The following is a 21,909-nucleotide window of genomic DNA, read 5'->3' as shown; positions in this document are numbered from 1 at the left end:
TATTAGCTTAACTCCAAAGCATAGCTCAGGGCAATGAAGTGTTCATTTGAACAATTCCAGATATGTAATTGTTTCCATTAGGGCCTGTTATAGAGATATACATCTATATGTTTCACAAGGGTATTGAATTTAACAGTACCAACAAATATCCTTACTTCTGACCAATCCAAAGCAACCCATTGAGGTGGGCATGACTGGTTATTACAAGCCTCCTTTTCTATGGGACGATGAGTTAAGCAGCTGATATCATCAAGTGTCTCCTCTTCAGATGGGCCGATCCTCCGAATGCAAAGCACTGTTCGAGAGCGCATACCACCATCGCACGTTTTACTGCATTCCGACCAATCTCCAATAAACCATCTACAAGGAAAATTAAGACTATTTTCAATTTTCTATTTATTAAGGAAAAAGAAAATTACCACTTTTTGTTAAAACATTTATCCATGCCATGATACATCTTGGTAATAATTGTTCTTTGAGGTTCCAATATCAATCATGATTAACAATCCACATCAGTTCTTTATTATTGTGAATTACAGACACTGCATTCACCGTGTATGTTTGGTCCTACACCTCTATGCAAATTAGATACAGGTATGGGACCTGTTATCCAGAATGCTCGGGACCTGGGGTTTTCTGGATAAAGGCTTTAATTTGGATTCTACTAAAATTTAAGTAAATGTAAATATACTAAAAATCATTAATTAAACCTAATAAGGTTGTTTTGGCTCTAATAAGGATTAATGATATCTTAGTTGGGATCAAGTACAAGCTACTGTTTTATTATTACAGAGAAAAAGATAATAATTGTTTGAAATTTGAATTATATGGAGGGGGGGTTTTCCCGATAACAGATCCTATACTTGTACTGCATTTCTGGAGTTGTGCTATGCTCGGTGGGCAAAAAAATCATAGTTCAAAGCTCCTTTTGGGGAAACTTTCTCCCTAGACGTTATGGTAATACAAGAATAATCTTGAGGGTGGAAAGATTCATAAAAGCAGGATGCCCGAGCTGTAGCCATCAAGCTGGTGTTAAACTATATCTTACAGCATGCCTGTAACAGCCTTGGAGCCTCAGGTTGACCATTCACAATGCACACACTGTAAATTTCAAGCAATTTTTGCCCTATGTTCTTTCCCCACTCACAAGGAGCACCTCTAATACTGGGGCCCAGGGCAAACACCTTTTCCCTGTAATATGCTGTCCCTTACAAGTCATGCCTATAACCAGCATGGTCACTAAGGATCCTGAGCAGAAGTGTACCTATAGTACATATACCCCAAAAAGATAACTGAAGAAGCGAAACGTCTTCAATGATTACTCAGCAAGTCCAGTTGTTTTTAAAAATTACCTATACTAGATATATACCATGACCTGGATGAATAAAAAATCTTCATACTCAAAGAAAAGAAGAACTATGCATTGGGAGTGACAGCTGGTATATGAGAAGCAGCACATACATTTCCATATAATGTATACAACTGTCTATAAGGAACAGAGGATTGTAGCAAAATAATCTGCATGTGAGCAGAAACAGATTCACCGGATAAGCTTTCCATCATGCTTTCAGGACATCTTTTGTGATCGGAGGCCTAAGTCTGTATTCACTGGTACTCCTCATACAGCAATACTGAGACTAAACTGTACGGGGAAATATTTCAGTCTGCTTCCAGGAGTTTTAGTAAAGGAACCATTGCCCCACAAACGTTCAAGACAGGCACTTGCCAGTAAACTAATTCCAAATGTTTCTTGAGCCACTTCATCCTTCACATATGCAAACTGAGAAATACTGTCTTGCTGGATAGATTTATCATGTTCACAGACTGTCATAATCCTCAGCTGTACAAATGGTAAACAGCCTTCAGCTTCAGACAGAAGCACTCCAGCAGAGACCACAATAAATCCCTAAATGAACAACAAAATATCTCTGAGACTTTATCATTTTTTTCCCCTTACTACAAAACACATTTTGCTTTTAGTCTCCAGGGATGGCTGCTTTTGCTTTGAGCGTTATCCCTTATAATCCATCTGCACAGATGTGTTTTTTCCATCTTATATTTTACATGATACAGCTCAAGTCCTGCAAAGGGAATATGCACACATTGTCAAATAAGTCGATGGTCGTGGAAAATCATTAGGCCATTGAAATAAATGTAATGTTAGCCATCATGGCGTTCAGAACACGCACACAGCTTTAAATTTACATTACACTGAACGTGAGTGGCTCGGTTTGTAGTCTTAATTTAAAGGAGAACTAAACACTAAAAAAGAATGAGGCTAAAAATGCCACATTTTATATACTGAACTTATAGCACCAGTATAAAGTTTCAGCTTTCTCAATAGCAGCAATGATCCAGGACTTCAGACTTGTCACAGGGGATCACCATCTTGGAAAGTGTCTGTGACACTCACATGCTCAGTGGGCTCTGAGCAGCTGTTGAGAAGCTAAGCTTAGGGGTCGTCACAAATTATCAAGCAGAAAATGAGGCTGGCCTGTTATATATGATTCTACAGGACTGATTATCTAGTATTGGTCAATCTAAAAACAACTGGACTTGCTGAGTAATCAATGAAGACGTTTCACTACTCATCCGATTGACCTATACTAGATAGACCATGACCTGGATGAATGAAAATCTTCATAGTCATACAGGACTGATTATTACATTCTGATACTAGTGGCACTGGTTTCTGTGCTGCCATGTAGTAATTATCTGTATTAAATACTAATCACCCTTATATTGTGACATCAGCAGAAAAAAAGATGGAGAGCTACCGGGGCATCTTTGGAGACACATATATTTACTGCTAAAGGGAAGTGGTTGCCTTGGGCTGGTACAGAAGCCCAAAACATAATGTACAACATTTCTAACTACATCTTTAGTTGAGCTTTAGTTCTCCTTTAACAAGAGGTTCGTCACATATGAATTGCACTCAAACTGTAATTGCAATAATATATTTGCCCTAATGTTTTGGCAAACCCTAAAATGATGGATTCAGGGCATCTCTACTACTTGAATTATTTTTCCTTTCAGTAAAGATAACAAATGTTGTTTTTGTTTAATCAGAGTTGACCCATATAAGATAGTCAGAGTTCAGTAAACAATGTCATGTTTGTATAAATGAAACAATCGCCATACTGTTGCATGACCCATTTGTCCGGCAAGTAACTGTGAAATGCAGTGTATGAAGAGAGCATCTCCAATTAACATATATTTGTACAAATCCTGAATCACATTTTGGTCCATTTCAAGTAGCAAGGAAATTATTTTAGAGACAGTGGCTTGTGGGATATTTAGGAAATATATCGACAATCTATTATAAACTGATTGTGGGTATTTTACTGTTATCAGTGTTTATATCTAATAAACTAAATTAACAGTATCAGTTTAGTGTCTGTGTATGTATATTATGTGTATAATCTCCTCCATAACACCTTGGGCAGTGGTCTGTCAGCAGAACCTATAAGTGCTGAGAAGTAATGCCCCTCTATCTCCTTTAAAAGCTTAATGGCACTTATATGGGTAAGTCAATTCTTCTGCTGTTTCTGCAAAGACAAACTGCAATGAGTCAATACTGAAGGCCTTCCTAGCTTTAAGCTGCCAAATTTTTTCATTTCAATCTTTAAAGTTTTTTTTCTGATGGATACATTTAAAAAAACGCGATTTTGGAAACCTTGAATTTTTTTTTGCATTGCAAAGAAAGATCAATCTTTACAAACAAGATCATATCTCTTTAAAGGAGAATTCAACCTGTAATACCCTGGGTAGTTCCCCCTCCCTCCTCCCCCAGCCTATCTGCCTCCCCCCGGGCAAATGCCCCTAATTTTTTACTCACCCCTCTGTCCAGATTCTGGCCTCGGAGTTCACGGGCGCCATCTTCTTTCTTGGGTCTTTTCCGTGACTTTCGGCACATGCACAGTTGTTCGGGACAGGAAATTTACTCCAACAGCGCATGACGTCAAGACACGAAGATTACCGGAGAAGAAGAAGATGGCTGGCGTGAACTCCGAGGCCAGAAACTGCATGGAGGGATGAGTAAAAAATCAGGGCATTTGCCCCGGGGGGGGGGCAGGTAGGCTGGGGGGAGGAAAGAGGGGGGGTCTACTCAGGGGGAGGTTTATTACAGGTTGAATTCTCCTTTAAAGGTAATGTAACCCCCAGCACAAAAATGTAATCAGTGAACAGCCTACTTGAAATCTTTAGATAACTGCCACTCTGGTTGTTAAAAGGTTAACAGTAAGGCTGCAGCATCCCCTTATTCACTTAGAATTCCTTCTCCTCCTCTAACCCATTGTGCCCTCTCCCTCAGAAATTAATTTTGGCTGTTGGCTCATGAGCATGCTCAGTTCTTCTTAGCTCAGATTACTAAACACATCCTACAGTCTAACAGCCAATGAAGAGATAGCACTGCTGGTTCCCATAGAAACTCTAGCTGTCTGATCCTATTTTTTTTCTCCTAACCACCTCTCCTGAGCTCAACTTAACCATTACAGTGCTCAACCCCAACAGAACTTTTTATCAAAGTATGTTGTGCCTGTGTAACCTGCATTCTGCATTACATGTCCTGTTTGCACATGTTACTGATGATGTGTCAGAGGGAAAAATGGCTGCCTAGTGAAAGCTGCTATTTGTTTTTGGAAAATGTGATGGCGCTGGCAAATGGAGGGGGTATATGTAGTACAAATGATGAGGCTTGTGTGAGGAAAATATTCCCAACTTATATACACGGTAACAAAATGTAGACTTTACTTGTCCTTAATGTGTTATACTCACTCAGGTGGGCACAGTTCCGTATTACAAGCTCTTTGTGTCTCTGGTGGCTTACTGTCTAGATCACAGTAGTTGTTCTGCACAACAGAGTTGTCATCAAGTCTTTTACACACCACCTCCTGCTTCTGTATGCCTGGAACAAGAAATAAGATGTAAATCACATGTATATGGCCCCTTCTTGAGTAAACAAGAATTGATGGCAGCATGATTGACAAATACCTGTATTTCTGGTTAGATGATCAGAGTAACATAATAAAAGACGCAAGGTTTGTCCAGGTCTAGCAACCCTTAGCAACTAATAAGATGTTTTCAGAATGATCGTGTGTTACAGGGTTACTAGAGCAGTAACAACTTTGTACCTTTTATTACTTTACCCTCTATGAAAGTTCTAAAAAAAAAGAACAGTAGGCATATGCAGAAAATTACAGATTCTGGAACATTTTTACTGAATCATCTTTCTTTCTGACAAGACTGAGCTGGATTAAAGGGTTATTTAACCTTTACACTAACATGTAGTATGTTATAGAATTAATTATTTTTAGCAACTTTTCAAAAGGTCTTCATTTTGAATTTCTTATAGTTTAAATGATTAGCCTCCTTTTGCCAAGTTATCTTTTGCCTACCAATGAAAAACGAGTAGGGTGGGAGTGACGGCGAGGCACACGCAGATCGTGCAGGCGTCTGCAAACAAGACAACCTACACCTTTTTCATTGGAAGGCGGGAGCAATTAGAAGTAGAGGCAGGTGGGCCAAGCAGACGAGATGGCCACGGGCTGTGACGTTTTTGTGCGCTTCTGAAGCATGAGCAGGTATGTGAGGGATATGATTGCGCTGCAAGCAACTAAAAACAGCTCATAAAAAATAATTATTTGCTATCAGAATAATTGTGTGTGGTATAACTACATATGAATTGCATCGCCCTCCATAAATCAGGTTTGTACATAATAACATATGAGCATAGTGGCACAGATAAACACTATTTGCACTTTATACATGCAAATCATTTCAGTCCACTGCTATATGGCATTGAGTTTCTGGAGATTAAGAACATAGAAAACAGAGAAGAAGCTTTACAAAAGCATAGATTTTTTTTCAGAGCAACCAAAAAGAAACACAAGTATTGAATAATTAATGTCAGTCAGCGAGTAAAATGTTCTCCAGTTCCCTTTCTTTATTATTAACACAAACAGTTATTCTGCTTGTAATTTTATGCTTGTAATGAAATTAAGAGAGTAACTGTTCCCAGGCTAAATAAAATATGATCCATTACTGTGGGAAACTGTCTATTCAGGCACAGAGACAAAAGATACAGCACTCTGTAGCATCAAAGCACTGTCAATTTCCATTTGGCATCTCCATCTCATGGTTATGTTACTGAATGAGGTTTAAATACTAACATCAGTCATGTACGGCTTATAGAGCAAGACAAGAAAATATATCAGGATTCTTCCCAGAAAAATTAAAGGCCCAGAGGGGCCTCTGACTGGTCAAACAAATTTGTTCAGAAAGATATTTTTTATGATCTGCAACGACCCAAGTTTTCTAAAGTAAAAAAACAGTCATTCCAACTTGTACTTTGCAATACTAACTATTGTGCAAGTGTACTAGCAATTCTGTCCTAAAGATTTTGTTTTTCCAAATATAACTGCAAATTATCCAGTACAGGGTCTGACTTTTTCATACTTATGCTAAATCGGACATTGAAATGACTCTGGTTACAGCTGCCACCCAAAGAAAGTATTGTTGAGGGTGATGTATTCTCCAGAATTGGGACTCATCAGCCCACTATACCAAAATGATTGTCGCCATTGGATGAGGTATCTATACATGAGACACAAGCTAGAACCCCACTTCTGCTTACCTCTTTAAAGGAGAAGGAAACCTAGTCAGCGCAAAAACCCTCCCACCCGCCCTCCTCCCCATTGGCCTACCTGTCCCGCTGGGCAAAGGCCCCTAACTTGTTACTTACCCTTCTGCGCAGGTCCAGTCCACGGAGTTCACAGGCACCATCTTCTTCCACGCAATCTTCTTCCTGCTTTGACCGGCGTTTTGGCGCATGCACAGTAGGAGCATTCCGCCAGTACGGTTCTACTGCGCATGCACCAAAAGTCACGAAGTTTAGTGACTTTTGGCGCATGCGCAGTAGATCGTACCGGCGAAATGCTCCTACTGCGCATGCGCCGGTCAAAGCAGGAAGAAGATCAGGTGGAAGAAGATGGCGTCTGGGAACTCCGTGGACTGGCCCTGCGCAGAAGGGTAAGTAACAAGTTAGGGGGCCAGTGGGGAGGAGGGAGGGTGGGTGGATGGGTGGGCAACACACGGGAGGGTTTTTGCGCCGACTAGGTTTCCTTCTCCTTTAAAGGAGAAGAAAGTAATTTTGCCTTGGGGGTGCCAAAAGTTAGGCACCCCCAACTGATTGTATTTACTTACCTGACTGCACCTATCAGAGGTTCTGCCAGCGAGAACCACAGAGTGATCATCTTCTCTGCTTCTTCATTTTTCAGATTTCCCGGGGCAGACGCATGCGCCGTAGAATTAAATAATCAGCTTTTATGTTAAAGTTCGGCTTTTCACTGTGCATGCACAACCGCATGAGGAAAGAAGCAGGAAAAGGATCACTCCGTGGTACTTGCTGGAAGAACCCCCAGGCCGATGCAGTTTTCTCCTGATAGGAGCAGCGGCCCGGAAGGGACAAACACCTCCAAGAACAAAAATACTCTCCTTTTAAGTGTACTTCATTCAATTCTCCAACCTTCCGAAAAACCTGTTATATTAGTACATAACATATCTTCTGTAAGGCTAGTAACACTTTTTGCTACCGTTGCTCTCAACAGTTTCTCAAGGCCCTCATTTTTTTTAATAAATCAATGAGGGAAACAGGAGTTGGAGGACAACAGTGGGAAGGCATGACATTCAGAATATTTATCTTGCAAATGGAAACACAACCCATATAACTATATACACAACTATTTATAAAAATCACATATTTATTAAAACACACACAGAGTGGGTCATGGAAGAACTGGTACTAGGCCCAATCTCAATGTTAAGGCCAACTGAAGTTTAAGTCTGCGTTGGGCCATCTATATGGTTTCTAAATAATAGAGATGTTGTTCCATCTAAAATGTTAATTCGATTCAGCAATCCTATGACATCAGGTAGAAAAATAAGAATGAATGTGTCCTATGCATGGAGACAGCAGCTTCAGATGCACCTTAGGTACGTTCCCTCACCCCAAAAACAGAGTTGATTCCCATTTTCCTTGCTAGGCTACTCAGATGAAGTGTACCCTAGCCGTCAAACATTACAAACACCATTAAATACCATTTTAAAATGATATTAAAAATGAAAGCATCTGAATTGCTGTTGTGTTTAATGACAATTCTAAGAAGGAATGCTAAATGAAGAGCAGCCAAGCTCTCTTATCAAAGTGAACGTGCTTTTCTTCCAAAACAATTAACTCAACTGCAGCTGTTTGGGGAATCAATATAATAAATCAATTCCAGTATACTACAGCTGCACAAAAGTTTCAATCTCTGGCACTTTAGAAATCATAACATCTGTTACATAATGAATCCCTAGTAGTGAAATACCTGCTTTTGTTTGTTTTGACTTCTTATTGGAAACTGGGCCGAGACAAGAAGGACCACCATCAAAGACAGTGGAGGAGGCTGGTACCAGGTTGAATTTTGGTTTACATCCACTGAATTATGTCCTTACACTGACACAACATTACACATCATAATTGTTCCAAGTTATGGAAAGATCCCATATTCGGAAAACCCCAGGAGCTAAGCATTCTGGATAACAAGCCCCATACCTGTACCACATTTCGTGAGGATGAAATACCAAATATATTTTATTTATTAATATGGTAATTTAGGAAAATACATCTATAAATAAATATATATTGCAAAAGCCTACGTTTCTACACATTAAATAATATTTCAATTTTATCTTAACACTGAGGGGCAGATTTATCAAGGGTTGAATAGTAAATTCAAAGTTCACACATTCAAATTTGAATCCCCCTATTCGAATGTAAATTTAAATGTGAGATTTATTACAACTCAACCACAGTCCTAATTCAAATATACGCCACCTAAAACTTGCCGAATTCATGTACAAGTCAATGGCAGAGGACCGTTGAGCCATTTGGAGATGTTAATAGCTTTCTTGACATTAAAGTTTTTTTCCGGAGAAAAACTCAATTCATAGGAATTGAATACAATTTGAATTTTTGGGTTGGAACCATTCGATCAAATATTAGACATTCAAATTTTAATAGTCGAATTAAAAAAATTCCCATGAATTCGAAATTCGACCTTTGATAAACGGGCCTCTAAATGTATTGCTAAGGTTAGATGGGCAAATACAACTATATATATATATATATATATATATATATATATATATATATATATATATATATATATATATATATATATATATATATATATATATATATATATATATATATAGGAGAAGCAGCTTATGTGCTTTATGAATGGGACAAAGATAAAAAAATGCACAGTGGAGAAAATGCATATGTGTCAATCTCCGACCTAGACAAAGAGGTTAGTTTGTTTCGCCACATTATTGACCTCTGTCCACTACTAATTGTCTGGGAGCAGGATTTCCCTTTAGATAATCTGTAAAGCATTGCTCAATAAATCGATTCAAACTCTGGTGGGAATAATTACAAGGAGTTACACAAAAGCACACTGCTTTTAAATCCAACAGATTTATGGCTGATAATAAAAGGCATAAAGTGTCCTTCTGACTGGTCTCTAATAGAAAACAAAAGTTAAGTGTTTAAGTGACCATATCCCACATGGAGCTGCAGATGTTCTTTAGAATTTATTCTCATTTTCATGCCTCTCAGTTCAGTGGAAACGTAAAATATGGGACACCTTAAATTGCAAACATGTTAACGCTATACTCACTTTAAAGGGCAACCGCAAAAATAAATTTTAGGATAAGATTACAGCCCATTGCAATAATAAGAATGCCAAAACACGGTAACTTCTGCATCCATTAAAACCATAACAAGCTGGTTAACCCAGACATTCTTTCTAACAGCCTCATGAAATCATGGGATGTTCATTGCTAGCCAATATCTTTGTCTTCTCTATGGAAAAACTGGTTTATGTTCAAGTTTTTTTTTCTTCAGATTACTAATTTCTAAACACAGTTTTCATTAAATGAGCATTTGTGAGCAGCGTAATGTCTGCACATTTAAAATGTCACTTTCCTCTTATTGCCATGCCTCATTCTCCACAAATTAATGGAAAATAGCTAAGGAGAAACATTGGAGGCTTGCACTGCTAAAATTAGGATAAATTGAAAAGTTCACCTTCATTAGCAGAGATGTTCCCATGAAATTAGAAAAGCATTCAGTCTTTCTGTTGGTAACAAGCCAGACAAAGAAAACAAAACACTTGTCCTTCTTGCAATCTAACTAAACCAGGGGTTAGAGCATTCCCTCACTTGACATGGTAACAAAACATCCCAGGATCACTTTAGCCTTGGATATTATGCTTGTTCAAGAAACCAAGCCACTCCTAAAGGCATTAACAGAATTAGCCATCACAACACCAACTGGTAGTGCATTCCCCAACCTCACTGCCCTCACAGGGAAGAACCACCTACACTGCTTGAACTGAAAGTGCATTTCCTCAAGTCTGGACCTCTCATCCCCTTTCCTCATATTTGAATTCTTCCATTCCATTTCCCAGTTTGGTTGCACGTCTCTGCACTCTCTCCAGCTCATTTATATCCCTTTTAAAGACCGGAGCCCAAATCTGCATTGCATACTTCAGACGAGGCTTCACCAGGGATCTATAAAGAGGTAAAACTATGATTTTATCCTTCAAGTTAATGCCCTTTTCATGAAAATTGTACTTGATTTGCTTTAGCAGACACTACCTACAACTACACAGCTTGCTGTCCACTAAACCCCCAAATCCTTTTCAATTAAAAAAGCATCCAACACACTACCATTTGGAGTATAACTCACATTTATTTTACCTGTACCAAAATACAAAATATTGAAACTATCCACACTGAACCTTATTTGCTGGCTAGTTCTCCAGTTTAGTCAAATTGCTCTGCAAAGCGGCAACATCCTGCATAAAACTTTTTACAATGCCCACCTCCACCAATGCCCAGATACAGTATCTACAATGTCCACCTCAAGGTTATTGCTAGTTGCATAGTTACAGTGTCGGACTGGAGAGTGCAGGGCCCCTCCGGGGCTACAGCCTCGAGGGCGCCCACACCACCAGGGCCCCATACCCCAGCCGCATCACAACATCACCCCCACAGGGTATTCCACAGCCTCACTGCCCTCATGTGAAGAACCATTATCACTGCTTCAAGTGAAAGTTCTGTTCCTGGAAATCTTTTGATTAATCTGACCGTAGTAGGATGAAAGGCAGGTGATCAATCATACGTTAGAGTCACTCATTGAGCGCCAGACATTCATCCTACTTCCCTACCCGCAGGGAAGTGCAGCTGGGCCCTCCAGATATTGTGGGGAGTTAGTCCTTGGATGTTTTTGGACTTTTTCCTATATTTCGACTCTTCTTGAAACAGAACTGTTCTGAATCTATCTAACTCTGACCCATTAGTTACAAATGAGAATCAATATTCACTGAATCAACAGGAAAAACATGAAAAACAAAATTGCCCATAGCTTCAATGACATTTGACAGTTCAAATGTAATATTCTGCAGGGGGTCAGAGATAATGAATCCCTTATATGATGTATGTCGCTACAGAAAATGATTTGTTTTATAACATACCGTATTTGAAAGATTCCCAGAAGCTTCCAGTCCTTACTTATTAGTGGGGAAGTAGATCATTATCACATGTGAAGGAATTACACTCTTACTTATCTTAGCAGTTACCACAGTTAAAACAGTTAAAGTGCAATATAAACATCACTACTGATTCTGCAATGAATGTCATATGAGTGATGATAATTATAATAATTGCACTTACTGTTAACACTGTTAGCAGGCAACCCGTGGTTCCACAGCTTTGGAGTGACAATTATGAGGAAGGCAGAAGTTGTAATCTCACAACATCTGGAAAACCACAGGTTCTTTTCCTGTTAAGCCTATCACTTACCATTCTCAACTACATTTACTTCTAAACTACAACTATCATCTTTGAGTGTACTCATGAGGCCTGGATTGTAGAAGCCCATTGGTAATATAGTGAAGAAAATACCCCCAACTGCAAAATATAAGGATATTATAAGTCACTGAGGAATTCCATATTACCATATAAAGGCACAATGCCAAAGACGACTTATAATATCCTCATATTTTGCAACAGGGGGTACTTTTTTTTATAATAATACACAATTAAGTGAGTCAGGTGACATGAATTACATCACTAAGCATTGAGTATGACTGATGACATCACTAAGCACCTTTAATAAAGGATAATTTACAGGATGTTCATAGCTTTGTGTATTATAGTTAAATCTATCAGTTTTGTGTTAAATTCTCCAGACTAAGTTTTATTTCAAAAACTATAATCTAATTTTTTGTTACTATAAAATCTGAATATTTAGAGGCAAAATCCGAAAAATTCTGACTTTTCAGGGGGAAAAGTCAGAAAGAAATTGTGGGATTCGGAAAAAAAGATCAGAAAAAAATTGTACTGTATGATTTGGGTTTTCCCCGATCCAATTAAATCGTGCTTTTTTAATAATAAATAAGGTAAAATCGTGGATTTTAGTTTGGTCTGACTTTTTTATTTTAAATAATCAGATAAATTAAAATTTTGATAAATAACCCCATAGTGTCAGCTGTTGCTCATATGCAGATAGTAAGCATGCCCCACTCATTCCTACAATCTGAAAGTACTCGACTTTAATAGTCCCAGTGTGATAAACTTTCATTATGTTTAATTATAAGCATTCCATTTATCCACTTTATATAGTATTACATATGTAAACAAGTGATCTTACTACAATTTACAGCTGTAGCAGATGTTTCACTATGAACGATGTTTGGTGTATATTTCTTATACCCATGTTTCAGCAACTAAAGTAACCCTGCTCAAGGCTCACACCTAGTAATATATTTAGAGCTGTACAACTCTTTTGTTAAAATGCTTGAAATGCCTTTAACATCTATTAGGTCAAACATATTATTAATGTACAAAGAGCCTAAGTAAAACACATACACTCCCGTCACTTTGTGACCAAAGATCACAATAACTGTAATGTACCCAAGTTTTATCTCGTTCCCACGGACTTCCTCAAGGTTACAACCTACAGTTGCAAGATAAAAGTTTTAGAACCTTTTGGTATTAACTGGATTTCTGGAATTACTCATTAAAATGTGTCTTATCTTCAGTTAGGTCACACTAATAGACAAAAAACAAACTAATATCCCAGAAACAATGGAACTATATCAGGTCAATATGGAACAAATTCTTTAAAATTCCCCAACAGGCCTTGAGTTTTGGTAAAGTTGGCCATAGATGCAAAGATTGAAACGATTGGACTTCCCCATCTCCCGACCTGCCACTAACCATTCCGATCAAATAAAGTAGTAAAAGAACAGATCAGCCAATGTTCTGCCCCTGACAGCAATCGTACGAAAGTTATGTCGGACAAAGCTAGTGACAGTCTCGCATTGAAAATCGTACGATCGGAAATACACGCAGAGATATTATCGGCAGCCGACAGAAATCTCTTAACCTGTCCGATCTACCAAACGACAGATTTCCGTGGGGCGAAAAATTATGGTACTCTCCACACACGGTCCGAAAATCATACGAATCAAGGATTCGTACGATCGGATCTTTGCGTCTATGGCCAGCTTAACTTGTAAAACCTTCTTTAGCAGCAATTGCAACTGTTTATCAGACTTGAATATCCGGCAGGAGGAATTTTAGACTGTTTCAGATCATTAATATTTCCGAAACTTCTCTCTTCAGAACGATCATGTCATATCGTCTGAACTGGGTTCATGTCTGGACTCTGACTTGGCTATTCTAGAAAACAAATGGTATTGCTTGCTCAACCAAACTATTCACTACTACAATAAACTGAATCCTGTAGTTTACCAGCAGCACATGATTTTGCAACGTGGTCTTTGGTCAATACAGATTGATTGATCACCGACTGAATAATCTCCTCTGTGTCAAATCATCACTGGAAAACTTCCCAATGCAAAATTACATTTCATAAGTGGTATGCCAAAAAAATAGGTCTAGATCATACAAGAGCATGAATTTCAACACAATTTGAAGAGCAAATATACCCTTTTAATTACATTTAATTAAATTGTTTCAATATTTCAATAATATTTTCAATATTTTATCTAAAACTTTGATTATATTTAAGAGGGGATCTATAATACGTTGAATTCATGTTCTTATTTTTACCTCATCAGTTTATACAGGTATGGGATCTAGTATCTAGAATGCTGGTTTTCCAGATAAGGGATCTTTGGACTACTAAAAAAAAAAAACATTTAAACAAGAAATACATCCAATAGGATTTCCACCAATATTGATTCATGCAGCTTAGTTAACATATAGTACTAGCTGCTGTTTTATTATTACAGAGCAAAAGGTAACCATTTTTAAAAAAATTTAAATAGACTCTATGGAAGATGGCCTTCTCATAGTTTGAACCTTTCTAGATATCAGGGTTCTGGATAAGGCATCCCATACCTGCATCTGTTTGAATGTATTCTGATAAAATACATTCTCATTTTAGCATCTGTGTGTATTTATTTATGTTAAATACGGGTGCTTCCATCACAGGTATTTTACAGTAAGCTTTAAAGATGCATCTCTTGGTCTCCTGTATTTAGAGTACATAAATTACTTTCTAAATCAAGGTTTGTCCATTACAGTGTCCCTTTAAGAGAATCCATACAATGTGACAAACACACTACTTGAATAATAGATAATGAACTGCATGAACATAACAACCAAGTTTTTTTTTGTATAATTTTTGGTGTGGTCATTTTCTTGCCTGTCCTGAAAGCCAAATGTAACAGTAGCTGGTACAAAGTTTATTGTAGCAAGAACACAACTTACCTCCTGCACAGGTGGCAGAGCATTCCGACCAAGGCAAGTGATGCCATGAAAAGCCCACTTCGTTGTCCCCGCTCCCCGTTCTTGTGATCGGTACATTAAACTTATATCTAATTCCCATGTTCTGTTCTTGCAGAAGAATCTGTTGATGAAGTAACAGAAAACTAAATAGTGGTCACATGTCAATTAATATTTTAAAGTACATATTAGATATTTGTTATAAAAATATAATAAAAACAGTATAAAAAATATGACCAAAAAATGTAATGTTCAGCATCTGAAGTATCAATATAAGCAACGTGTATTTATAATGTTCTCTATGCCAACAAAAGGATTAAGAGAAAATACAGTAGACAGTACTTATTTATGTTTTAAGCTGGTTTCACTTTATTTACACAAGTGCTAATTTTCCATGAAATAAATATCCAGCATTTAAAACTTGGCATTTACCATCACTATAAGACTTTCTGTTGTTGGGCCCAAGGCCTCCAGAGACTCTGGTTCATCTGTGGGGCGCTTATAATGAAATGCTGTCCCAGCCACATCAAATTTTCTGGGCCAGTCAATGGTCCAAGCTCCGTTGATAAAATAGTCATCGCCTTCAGACTTCAAAGCTGAAAACAATTTTAAAAACATGTTTAGAAATGGTTAGAAAGCACTGTGCTGTCAAATTCACATAACTTTTACACATTCCTATAGCAATCCAATGCTGTCACCCAAGGCCACTTCCTAGTGAGCGGAATTGAATTTCACCATTCTTGTGGCAAGCGACATAAAAATAACTTTTTATATATCATCTTGGATTTCTTAAAATGATTTTAACCAAAAGGTTCTCCAGGGAAACAGATATTAAAAACTCTGCCTCAGAACAAACATTCAAGTCCTTTACATACTAAAAAAATAATGAAAAAGTCACCTCAGCTTTATGAAGAAAAAAAAAAAAAATGAGATTCTCCCATATGTAAAGAGAAATAACCACATGGACAGCAAACTGTTGAAAACTTGTCAGGCTACCAAGTGGGAAAATGCCCCAAGCCATTGGCATTAGAAGACATAACACAGTTTGTACACATTTCTTCCAACTGATGTCATTTACCAAAGACAGTTCTTGCTGTGTGTTTGAGTAATGCTGAAACTCATCACGGGATGGATAAATGTGATGCAATTCACAACTCATCTACAGGAGTTTTGAGAAATTCAACACATCTATATAACTGCTCTATAAACACTGCCTGAAACGTGGTTAAGCAGGCCTTTTTATATTTAATGTTTCATTACATTTTTTTTTTTTTAATCAAAAAGTTGATGCTGGTTCTATTTTAAACCAGTGCTGCCATCTGGCAATACAACCCAACAGTAAAAATGCAAAATAACACCCTAAAATACAACAACATTGGGAGTGCAATTTTCAATGTTCCTGTTCTGTGAATAAAAAGAAAATGAAACATACTTCAAAAAGTTTGGACAGGCAACAAAAGACTGGAAAAGTTGTGTAATGCTAAAGTGGTTTCCAGAGAGGTCGGGTCTCTCAGAAGTAAAGAGGGGACATCAGTTTGTATATTGCAACAATTTAAGAATAATGCTCCTCAACGTAAAACTGCAAATTTGGCAATTTCATCATCTACAGTATATACCATCTACAGTACATCGAATTTATCTAGTCCAGCTTTTTGGTGCGAAAACCCAAACCCTCAAATTTTTCAAGATTTATTAACTCCTGATGCAGCAAAAAGCCTGAATCAGAAAATCCGCCATCTCAGACCTGTCGAGCTTCTGTATAAGTCAATAGGAGAGGAATCAATCTCAATTTGAAGTTATCGTGATTTGCACTGGGTTTAGCCTGAAAACTTCAGGCAAAAACCTGAAAAAATAAGCGATTCGGGAAAAAAGTCTGATTCATTTGATTTAGCGGGTTTTTTCCCCCGAACCGCTGAATTCAAGTTTTTCATTAATAAATAAGTCAAATTGGGCATGGTTTTGTCATGTTTTTTTTTTGTTTTAAATTTGGAAAATTGTAGTTTAGTAAATAACCGCCTACGCGATTCAGAGAATCTGGCAAAATCTCTGGACACAAGGAACAAGGCCGAACGCCAACACTGAATGGCTGTGATCTGCATTAAAAACAGTCATGATTCTGTAGTGGAAACCGGTTATCCAGAAAGCTCCAAATTACAGGAAGGCCATCCCATAGACTCAATTGAAACCAAATAATTCAAACTTGGAAAAATACTTTTTCTCCGTAATAACAGTAAACAGTATAATCTTTATTGGAGGCGAAACATTCCTAGCGGGTTAATGTTTAAATAATTTTTTAGTAGATTTAAGGTATGGTGAACCAAATTACAGAAGGACCCTTTATCCGGAAAACACCAGGTGCTGATCACTCTGGATAAGCGGTCAAATACAGGTGTACTGTTTGCCTGAATAAAGCGTTAACCAGGAAGCTAATGATGTGTGGGCCGGCTCAATACCCACGTATCGGGCAGACTTGGCCCGACCTTGCACTCCCCTTTCCGGGTCGCGGGGCGGATGCGGGTTGAGCTCTTCTGACTGGCTTCCAACTTCCTGTTGAACTTTTATGGATGCGTGCCTGCTTGCCCCACCCCCTTTTGTGACGTCATTAGTGGGGTGGGTCTATAAAAACAACCCGGAAGTCGGGCTTGGGTGGACGCTGGTGGTGGGCTGGGAAAAATCAGGCTGGCACATCACTGCAGAAAACGCTCCATAAAAGTTATACAATATTATTGTTAATGCATTATTGTAATTGTTATTAATGTAATATATTTGCATTCTTCATAAGGTTGCAGTGACCAGAATGAAAGACAGCAAAGAAAGTGTAAGCTATTCCACTTCACAGATCTAAAAATGCACATACAATCTCTTAAGTATTTGGAAACGTACCTATGTAGTTCTTAGACACTGACACTTCTTTGATTTCAATGTGTACAGAACCTCGTGGAATTTGAACAACTTCCATGTAGCCTAGAAGGCAAAGGTTAGCCTGTTATTAGCAGCATCTGGAACTTCTTTAATAAATTATTCAGTATTGACACACTTTAAAAGCTACAGATTCCAAAAGGAACACCTGAGCTGCTGTGTGGAAAAAAAAGTAAAAAACAGACTTCCTTGAGGGCGATTTACCTAAACAAGCATCTATTGTTGGATCTTTATAAATGTCAATAACCGTAAAAACAGTAGCTGATTTAAAGACCTACCTCAAGCAGTGTCTGCATGGTTGTCTGCAAGTCAGAGTTAAAGTTTGCAGCACAAGCATTTGTGCATGGCCTCTTCTTTAAATTAAAGGTTAAATTCTTTTTTAAATCAACTTTTAGTATTCTATACAATAACCTATTGCAGTGAAACCTCAATTCTACATTCCGTGATTTTGAGTTTTCCCTCATTTTACACGGTTTGTTTGTGGTCCCACCAATATATAAAATTTCCCTGATTTTACATTTTCCCCGATTTTACACATTTTTTTCTAGTCTCCTGAAAAATATAAGAAACTTTTCAAGCGGTGGGGAGTTTGTGCCAGCATGGTTTTATGTGTAATATTTCTTGCCAGATTAACTTAATTTTTTTTTACTAGAAGGTAAGCAGGGACCTCGATTCTGGGATGGCAGTGGATGTGATTTACTTAGACTTTGCTAAAGCATTTTGATACAATGTTACTGGTTAATAAAGGAATGCTGGCCTGGAACATAGTATTTGTACCTGGATAGAGAACTAGCTAAAAGATAGACTACAAAGAGTGGTGGTAAATGGAACATTTTCTAATTGGACCAGTGTTGTTAGTGGAGTACCGCAGGGCTCTGTACTAGGTCCCTTGCTTTTCAACTTATTTATTAATGACCTGGAAGTTGGCATTGAAAGTACAGTTTCCTTAAATGAGAAGGATCTAGGGTTTTTTTGGTAGATAACAAGTTGTCTAATTCGGAGCAGTGTCATTCTGTGGCTACTAATGTAAATAAAGTTCGGTCTTACATAAAAAAGGACATTAACATAAGGGATGAAAATTTAATTATGCCTCTTTATAGATCCCTGGTAAGGCCTCATCTTACACTTTACAAGTACATTAGAGGACATTATAGACAAATAGCAGGGGACCGCACCAGAGGCCACCCCTTTAGACTAGAAGAAAAGGTTGTGGAATGTACTGCCGGGTGATGTTGTGATGGTTGATCCTTTAAGAGCAGCTTGGATGATTTCTTGGACAGACATAATATGAAAGGCTATTAAGATACAAAACTCTATAGTTAGTATAGGTATGGGTATATAGAATTTATGTGAAAGTAGGGAGGGGTGTGTGTATGGATGCTGGGTTTTCATTTGGAGGGGCTGAACTTGATGGACTTTGTCTTTTTTTAACAAAATTTAACTATGTAACGATAATTGTCAAATTGTATTTGTTACTCTTTATTTACCTATTTATCTTACAACCTACAGCCTCATTGTGGGTTAATAAAGTCCTAAAAACCAGATAGTAGTTGAAATGGCAAGAGCTGCAGAACAAAAATAAAAGAAATATTCAGGGCCGGATTTACATAGTGGGCGCCCCAAGGCCCACTGCCATTTGTCGCCCCTGTCCCCTCCCCTTTTTTGTGCAAATTTTTATCAGCTGGAGCAATGTGGGTGTGGTTGGGCAGCATGCCGCCCCCCTAAAATCCTGCCACCCTAGGCCCGGGCCTAGTTGGCTTTTCAACAAATCCGGGCGTGGAAATATTTCCAAAACTATAAAATACTATGGCTACATGACATTAATATGTATGTTTAAGCAGGCCCAGATTTGTGTGCAGGCCACAAAGGCCCGGGCCTATGGCGCCAAATTGGTGGATGATGGCATTCTTGCCAAACCTAAACTGGGGACAGGTAGTTGTTTGAATCTCCCGCTCAGCGATCGTGTCTGCAGCAGTAAAGAAAGCGAGAGGTAAGTGTGAGCGTGGTAGGGAGGTTGATTGCGAGCGGGTAGTTTGTGCTGGGGTGTGAGAGCTAGGGGGAGTACGGGGGGGGGGGATTTGGGTTGTCTAGGGGGGAGCTATTTTTAAAACCGGCCTTGTGTTAAGACAAACTACCATATATTATTTGAAGTACTTCTTAGTAATGTGAATAAAGCATTAAAGGAGAAGGAAAGGCTAAAATTAAGTAAGCTTTATTAGAAAGGTCTATATAAATACACCAGCAAACCATCAAAGTAATGCTGCTCTGAGTCCTCTGTCAAAAGAAACACCACATTTCTTTCCTTCTATTGTGTATACATGGGCTTCAGACTTCCTGTTTTCAGCATAAAGCTCCAGGGCTAGGGCTTGAGCATGCTCAGTTTGCTCCTCTCTCCCTCCATTTCCCCCCTCCCTCCTCCCATCCCTGCTGAGCAGGGAGAAACTAAGACAGGAAGTGATGTCACACCAAGCTAATATGGCAGCTGTTATCCTAAACAAACAGAGAGAGCTTCTAGAGCTGTTTCCTCAGGTATAATAAAGCATTCTGCACAATAAATATAGTGTTATAGCTTGCACTATTGTGGCTAATCTATTTGCAATAAACTGCTCAGGTAGCTTCCTTTCTCCTTTAATTGGCTACTTCTGTAAGAAGCTTCAGTGGTGTAAATATTGTGGCAGATTACAGTTCTTTGGTGGACAGAGGCAATATAAATGGCAACATGGGTACAAAGATGTTTTATGTGAGCTAATGTAGTGCTAAAATGTTACCTCCTCTGGGTAATGAATCATTAAAGAAACCTTCAGTGGCTTCACAAGTGCTTCCATCTCCACCACACACACGGCACCTGTCTTCCTTGGCATCAGAGCCCAAAATGTTATCACAGCCTACATGCTGAAAAGGAGAAATTAATACTATTTAATAGTTTCTCACCAAATAACAAATGTACAAAAATACAATGCCTTTTTCAGTACAAATGGGATTCTGAAGACGGTAGAGTAGTTAACTAAAACTTTAATGCAGGGCACTACCATTAAAATCAAATTTTTGCTTGTACAGAACACCATGCATACAGTGCTCTGCTCCCTGACTGGAATGAAGAGGAATTATGTTGTATGAGCAGTTTTGAACAGGTTGGGGAAAGAATTTCCTTTGCACTACTCACTTCCTGTTGCATCTTACTCAGTGGACTACACTCTCCCATCCACAAAGTGTTATCTGCAAAGGAAGATTGCTTCCCCACACATCTGTAAAACAGCAAATACAATATTATTCACGCAGCTCTATTGTCTACAAGTATTAAAACTTTATCTCCTGAACAAGTATGGTTTGTTTTTCAGAAGAAAGGCAATAGTACACGTGGAGACTGTGAGTGATTTGTAGCTGGGCAGCAAAACTCTCCTAGTTGCTTGGCTTTAATTATTGTTTGTATACTGGTGGTGCACTTGTGAATCACACTCGCAATCTCCTAGTATGTTATTGCCCCAAGACACTGGGGTGCTGTATATTTAGTAAGGCCCTAGTTATTGCCAGTGGGGATTTTCCATGTATCCACATGTACCATGAGGGTAGTTGTTCACATTACATTTCATATGGACAACTACAAGCCTAAAACCTTTGATAAACATTGAATTAAATTATGAATTTAGTCTGCAGCAAAGTGAAATATCCGGAAAACAAACAACTACTTAAACACGCAATAACCTTGCATTCTCCATTGATGCAGATGTCCAAGGAGTCAGCATTGCAGCGGGTTCCATCTATTACTGCAGGGGCCCGTTCCGTGTAAAAATTATAGCCTTCTGCCAAACAGTTTAATGCACATGCTTTAACACCACCTAGGAGCAAAAACAAAAAAATAAAAATGTTGGTATTTATTTGTCAAACCATAAAACAGATTTATTTTGTCTTTAACCTTTGAGAGCTGGTGACTTTATTATAATGGTTGAATACTTATGTTACATGATTAGACAAGTTAGCCATAAACAGCTGTTTATCCCCTATGATACAGATTTAATGTAAGGTCATCTGACAAATTACAAATTCCTAAAAATTTAGCTCGCTTCATAACTTTCTTGAATGCACAATGGTAAATGCACAATGTAGTGGCTTCTAAATGTTAGCGATTTA

At 38.2% G+C, this 21,909-nt stretch overlaps 1 protein-coding gene across 4 annotated transcripts in view; it reads right to left on the bottom strand.

Moving 5' to 3' along the window:
* LOC108718130 (A disintegrin and metalloproteinase with thrombospondin motifs 6) overlaps positions 1–21,909 on the bottom strand; it is a 184,017-nt gene that overhangs the window by 17,442 nt on the left and 144,666 nt on the right. For all 4 annotated transcript variants that reach the window (XM_018265770.2, XM_041569141.1, XM_041569149.1 and 1 more), the window contains 7 exons: positions 21,484–21,617; positions 20,550–20,673; positions 17,746–17,826; positions 15,295–15,458; positions 14,848–14,986; positions 4,777–4,906; positions 156–360 (listed from right to left, as the gene is read on the bottom strand). In XM_018265770.2, coding sequence (XP_018121259.1) covers positions 156–360; positions 4,777–4,906; positions 14,848–14,986; positions 15,295–15,458; positions 17,746–17,826; positions 20,550–20,673; positions 21,484–21,617 — 977 coding nt within the window. The remainder of the gene's footprint in view (positions 1–155; positions 361–4,776; positions 4,907–14,847; positions 14,987–15,294; positions 15,459–17,745; positions 17,827–20,549; positions 20,674–21,483; positions 21,618–21,909) is intronic.

This window comes from Xenopus laevis, chromosome 1L (genome assembly GCF_017654675.1).
Source record: "Xenopus laevis strain J_2021 chromosome 1L, Xenopus_laevis_v10.1, whole genome shotgun sequence".
Classification (NCBI taxonomy): Eukaryota; Metazoa; Chordata; class Amphibia; order Anura; family Pipidae; genus Xenopus; species Xenopus laevis.
This window is presented reverse-complemented; position numbering and strand designations above follow the sequence as displayed.